This window comes from Cajanus cajan, chromosome 10 (genome assembly GCF_000230855.2).
Source record: "Cajanus cajan strain Asha chromosome 10, NIPB_CcT2T_4, whole genome shotgun sequence".
NCBI classification, from domain to species: Eukaryota; Viridiplantae; Streptophyta; class Magnoliopsida; order Fabales; family Fabaceae; genus Cajanus; species Cajanus cajan.
Window position 1 is genome coordinate 10,249,736 of NC_138526.1, and position 6,881 is coordinate 10,256,616.

Sequence of the window (6,881 nt, forward strand, 5' to 3'; positions counted from 1 at the left end):
ACAACACTTCAACAGATATCGGGTAAAGTTTACATACACATAAACCCCAATGTATTATTATTTTTATTAATATTTGTACTACTAAATTAAACGTTTTTATTTTCTCAGCATCGATACTGTGCAAGTTATGCAACCTGAAATTCAAAATCAAGATTTAGTTGACAATGATCAAACCATTCCAGCAACCCAAATTGAAACACATCCTGCCACCCAACTTGAAAAACATCCAATGACCTGGTTTCCCACGCTGACAAAAGCCGGTTCAACCGGACGACAGCCATTGGTGAGCAATAAAATGAATTCTATTTTTTTTATTTATAAAGCAATATTAACATTTATGACCAACAACTATTACTCATTGCAGTATTTTCCAGTAAAATTTGTTCATGTCTGGAACGTTAACAAGTACAAAATTTGTGTGTTGATTGATGAGCAAGGAAATATGGTCAAGTCTGACATCATAAAGTCTACAAAGCGAAACAAGAACGAGTTTTACGTCGGCAAAGAATGGGGTCACCTGATTAAGCGACAAGGATACAACCAACACCAAATGTTGAAAATTGAAAAAATGAATGACCCCAATTATATAGTTTTAAATGTTCAGAAAGCTTGATTCTCACCATGCCCGGCTTTACGGGAACTACTGCTACTTCAAATTTAGAACTCAACATTTTATATTTTGTAATTTATTTTTTTGATACTGGTACTTTAATATTGTCATCCATTATTATATTTTTATGTGTTTAATTATTACTTGCATGAAAATATTTACTTTCCTTCTATGCTGCCCAAATATATATTTCGTTCTCTTTGCCCTAAACACCACACACCGATACACCTCCACAATAACAAAGGTTTCTTTATTAATAAATTAATTTTTTTTTATTTACACTTTTTATTTTCTAACAATTTTTTATATCGTTTTTTGTATTATTACTCCGTTGCATGATTTTATTTTTTACTTTAATTTTCACCGTATAATTTCAGAAATAAACCCCAAATTTGGGATTATACTTTCCACGTCATACACAACACCTACCTCAATCGCAACCCAATATTTTCATAATATATAAATATTATAGTTTCATATTACAAAATATGTATTTTTAAATTACAGTAACACAAAAGTTCAATACAGAAGCCTCATTAAATTTCTACTAATGACTCCATTTCATTGCAATCAAAATACAATTCTTATTATACTCCTATAACCGAGAACAAGTTCAAAAATGACACTTACAAAAAATGCTCATCATATAACATTTAACGTGATTAAATACCAATTATTACCTATTCAAATTAAACCATTAACCAACCCTAAACGAAACCCGAAATTCATTCAATAAATTCAATAATTTACTAATTTATTATTAATAATCAACTCCTGTGTTAGTGTATAAAACAACCAGCCCTTTGTTTTTTCTATTATAGTAAAATTATAAATTAAATCTAACTAATAAATTATTTTTTTTCTTCTATCAACAAACATTATTTTAATGCATATTGTATGTTCATATTTTTCTTAATTACAAATCATCAAAATATTAATTATATCTTTTATCAATTGAACTAATCATATTACAAAATACAATTGCTGCAAAAATAAACAACATAACGGTATTCCATCTTTAATTTTCCATCCAAACTACATCAACTGATCTATCATAATTTCATTACTGCATAATATTTACCAACTTCAATTAAAAACAATATAAAATAAAACTCCTCCATAAATAACCAACAAACATCACATTCATCTAAATGTTCAATCCAAACTATGTCAATTCATGGATTTCCATTCTACTGCATCCGTCATCAATTGTATATAAAACCTGCAAATCAAAATTAATATCAATTATCAGCAATCCATTAATTGCAATATTACACATACACAAGTAAAATACTATAACATCATAGTAATACAATAAAATTTAACTAACTACTCCTCATACAGCTACAATAACAGACTTCACTTACTAATTCATAAACATTACCTGTATCACTGAATGCTGGAGATAACGACACTTCATAACTATATATTGATCCTGACTGTGAAACAGACATCTCAGCAACACCATTATCAAATTCATCGCATTTGTCAAACAAATCTTCAATGTATTCATCTTCCTACAATCCCAACAATGACAACATTACACACATCACATTTAACTCTGTTTATAAAACAAATACATAATTTTAATATAACTTATATTCGTTACCTCTTCATTTTGGTAAGCTACATAACTTTCTTCAAATTCACAACTCATTCCACCTGTGTTTTGTTCCATATCATCCAAATGTTGTCTTCGACAGGTTCTCATGTTATGACCTATTTGTTTACACAAACTACACTTAATACTCTTTTTTGATTTCCTACTTTTGCCCCATGAACCTTCAACAACAGACCTTCCTTTACTTCTAGCAATGGCAGGATTTCTTATAACTACACTGGATTCATCACCCAATGCATTGCCTTCTTCGGATTCATGACCTTTTTTACCTCTTATTTCAACTAATTCATTTACAACTTTATCCCTTTTATCAACATAATCATCATATGTTTCACATGCCAAAGTACTAAGCTCTTTAAAATACTCCATTAATGACAAGTATCTGGCATCTTTCTCAGAGTCCCACCTATGTGTACTAACATTGCCCTTCACTTCATCCTTCGCCAACTTAGTCCACCTTTTTAACACCAAACATTTTGGTAACTCTGATACATTCAGATGAACCAACACTGCAAGTATATGATCACATGGAATGCCGACTGATTCCATTCTTAAGCACGAACACTTCAAATCACACGGTCTTGATTGATATGACACATGCCATTCTTTGTGCATCATTTCATATTTTCTCACTATGTATATACAACAACCAAATGTCTGCTTGCAACCAATGACCCTCATCAAACATGAACTATGAAGCTGATCACGAAATAATTTGAATATTTCTTTCGTATAACACTTTGCCCCCGATACCTCAAGGTTATGAAAATCTGTTTCTGGAACAGGATCACCATGAATTGATGCAAAGTCAGCTTCAACTTCCCTATGACGCATATAACTCACAAGACGATTAAATTGTTGAACAAACTCTATCAGATTAATCTTTGGATGAATATATTTTTTCAACTCAGAATGTAATCCTTCACACCGAGAAGTTGCCCTAAAACCAGCAAAGAAAGCCCCTCTAATATAAGCTGTACACCACATCTTCCTCTTTTCAAATAACTCTATAACCCAAGGATGATCATGCAACTCAAACTTGTTCAACATTTCAGACCACTTCTTTCGAAATTCACCAATTTCATACTCACCCAACATGCATTTTCTTAAATCCTTTGTAAATGCTGGCTTCTTAATGTTAGTTGTCGCATTTCTTAATAAGTGCCATGCACACAACCTATGGTTTGAATTACGAAACACCTTTCTTATGGCATTTTTCATTGCAACATCACCATCAGTGATAATAGATATTGGTGACTTTCCTTTCATGGCTTCTGCAAATTGCTCAAGTACCCAAATATATGTTTCTTCACTTTCATTTGAAACAATAGCACTCCCAAATACTATCGTATGATTGTGATGATTAACACCAGAAAATACAACTACAGGACATAAATACTTATTTTTCCCATATGTTGCATCAAAAGCTAACACATCACCAAAAACTTCATAATCCATCTGCATCATGCCATCACACCAGAACAAATGCTGCAATTTGTTTTCCTCATCAACAGTGTGACCAACATACATTACAGGATCATTGCGTTTTAAACCATTCAAAAATTTCAACGCACATTTTGAATCCAAACCTTGCAACCTTCTTTGCCTTCCAATTTGATTGTATATGTCCTTTTTACAAAAAGAAAGTCTCTCATAACCTCCAGGCTGATCTGCAAGTGACCCATAAATATGAGGACTACTTATGCCAACTTTTCTCATTTTATTCAACTGCATAATATCTAACTCACTCATATCTGTATGAGAAGCTAACATTCTACAATACTTATCTTCCAAAAAACTATGGTTGTGATCATCCACAAAATATGTAATGTACCATAGTCCACATGTGCTATCAATATGCACTCTTAGTTTTGCTTCACATCCGCACCTTGTCACCGGTGTTTCCTTTCGCTTTCGATTCTGTATGTTCATACGCCGCTTATCTCTAAATCCTTCCTTGAAACAAACAAATGTTTGTTGTAATTTTTCCCCCTTAATATTTCTCAAAATCTTGCTCTTTCTTGCAGCAAATCCATTAACTCTTGCAAACCAGTAATAAAATAAGTAAGCCATCTCAACACTTACAAATTCAACATTCCTGAGTTCATAGGGACTTAAATGCAAATCTAAATTAAAAATATCATCCAAAGTAGAAACTATCACCCCGTTTTCACTGTCAAAAACCTCAGATCTTCCTTCATTAACAACATTTTCCACTTCTTCTTCACAATTCTCCTGTAAATCAATAACCAAATTCTCATCTTCCTCATCCTCATCCTCATCCTCAACCTCATCCTCATTTATATTATCTTCTCCTTCATTTATTCCTTGAAAATTATATACTCCTTCATTTATGCCTTCAATGTTTTCTACTCCTTCACTTATGCTTTCACAATTATCTACTGGGACCTAAACAATTTTAATCCTCAATTAAACCTTTTATGACCATCACAAAGTTAAAAACAATATCCACATACATCATCACAGTTATGACACACATGACACAACGCAATATTAAAGGACGCAACCCTAAACATCACACAAATGTCATTTACCTCTATACTCCAATTCTCAAACTCCATTCTACTTTCACGTTTACAACCAATAAATCAATGTATGAACCTGAAAACACTTCCGCACCAGTTAATCTCTCTATTAACTATACACACCAGCAACAGATGTATCAACAAAATTGCACATACATATCAAATCAAATGCAAATTAAACAAATCACGTAAACCTGCAAAACGGCTTCCTTTGGTACGCGACAATTTACCTTTAAAAAATAAACAAATCGATTCCTCACCTGTTAAACCTAAAAAATGTTCGCACCGCTTGCCGACTTCCGCCAACAACAAAGGATACGCCCCCGGAAGACCACTACGAAGATGCTCTCCACAAACTCACACCGCCGCCTATCGCACCTGCTAATCGGAACTCCTACAACAAATACGACACAATAACCGGATCGCAAATCAACTGATCATGCAAAACCCTGAAAAACAACATAACCCTTCATAAACATACCAAACACGGGCAAATATAAACATTACAAGGACGACTCTGCAATTCTTCAATTTTCCTCATTACATCATAATCTCAACCGTTCAATAATTTAATATTATATCTACGGTCATCCTAATTCCTAAACATGCTGCACGGATGGACCACTTACTAAACTTCACTATCAGAGACTTCACCGTAGAATGAGATGAAAAATAGGAAATAGGGTTTTTAAAAATAGGAAATATGTGTATATATATATACACATATATATACACATATATAAGATGCCTTCATTAGCTTATTTTTTTAAAAATAGAAAATATTGTTAAAATATTTGTTAGAATAATTTACATTTATAAATATCATTAAAAATTATCATATAATATATAACTAAAATAATATATATATATATATATATATATATATATATATATATATATTCTCTATATCGAAATACTTCCATTTATATAAAAAAAAGTTATATATCTAAATATTTTTCCAGTATTAAATATACTGATTTTTTTATATAAAAAATTATCTTATGTTTCTAAATTTCTGTTTTTGCATTTTTTTTTATAATGGCTGAGGTGTTTGATCCATTTGGATAGCCAAGATATATTCGATATTGTATGATTGGTGTGCTTCTAAAAATAATAATATAATTTTATATATTTTGTCTCTTATTCATAATTATTTATATAACTAATTTTCAACATATATTGTTTTAGTAATTCAAATGGGAGATTCACAAAGAAATAATAAAGTTAAAGGAAAAGAGAAAACAATATGAAGCTTGGGCCAAGGAGGATTCCGATGAATTGTTACAATTGATAGTGGCTGCTAGAAAAAAAAGGATAGGATATTATGGAGAATTATTATAATTATTATTTATCTAGACATTATTATTATTTTTATTATTTTTACTTTGACTCTTTTTAAATTTAAATGTATGATTTTTTTTAAATCTTATCAAATGTCAAAACTCCACAAAAATTCTACAAATTCTACAAAATCCCATAGAATCCATTAAAATCCTGATTTAAAAATCTTGCAGAATCCATTAAAATCCTGATTTTAAGTCTTATAGAATCCTACAAAATCTTAAAAGTCATGAAAATCCTGCAAATTCTTTTAAAATTCGCAGGATTTTTTTTAACTAAAAAAGTCCTTTAAAATCTTAATCCAATACACCCCCCTTAATCTCATAATTCTAAATGAAAATAAACAACTTAAATTACATAAATTTTATTGGTTCAATCAAAGCTAGAAAATTAATCAAATTACTTCCAACATAATTATATAACATGTTTAACACATGTTGGTAACTTCATCAACCTCACTTTTGTAAGAAAATAAGATGAGATAATGTAGTTTTAGGATTATGTGGTACAAGGATAATTAGGATATTTAAGAAATATTATTAAACGGGTACCTGCGGATATGGATATCATCATACCCTCTCCCGCCCCGTTTATAAACGGATAAAAAATTATTTGTCCCCATTATCCGCGGGTACCCAATTAGCTTATTCATTTATTATCCGTAGCGGATTTTACCCACAGATATTCGCGGGAGCGGGTATTTTTGTCATCCCTAGATGTACTTTCACTTATATTTTAATCCGTCTATAAGTCTTTTAGAATT

At 31.0% G+C, this 6,881-nt stretch overlaps 1 protein-coding gene across 1 annotated transcript; it reads right to left on the reverse strand.

Moving 5' to 3' along the window:
* Positions 1-718: 718 nt before the first annotated feature.
* LOC145952905 (protein FAR1-RELATED SEQUENCE 5-like) lies at positions 719-5,492 on the reverse strand. Its single transcript, XM_083066010.1, has one exon. It carries the CDS (start codon positions 4,302-4,304, stop codon positions 2,166-2,168), a length of 2,139 nt encoding a protein of 712 aa, XP_082922136.1. The 5' UTR covers positions 4,305-5,492; the 3' UTR covers positions 719-2,165.
* Positions 5,493-6,881: the final 1,389 nt, after the last annotated feature.

What these genes read in the sequence shown, in the direction of transcription:
- LOC145952905 (XM_083066010.1), bottom strand. Translation starts at nt 4,304, where the DNA reads ATGGCTTACTTATTTTATTACTGGTTTGCAAGAGTTAATGGATTTGCT.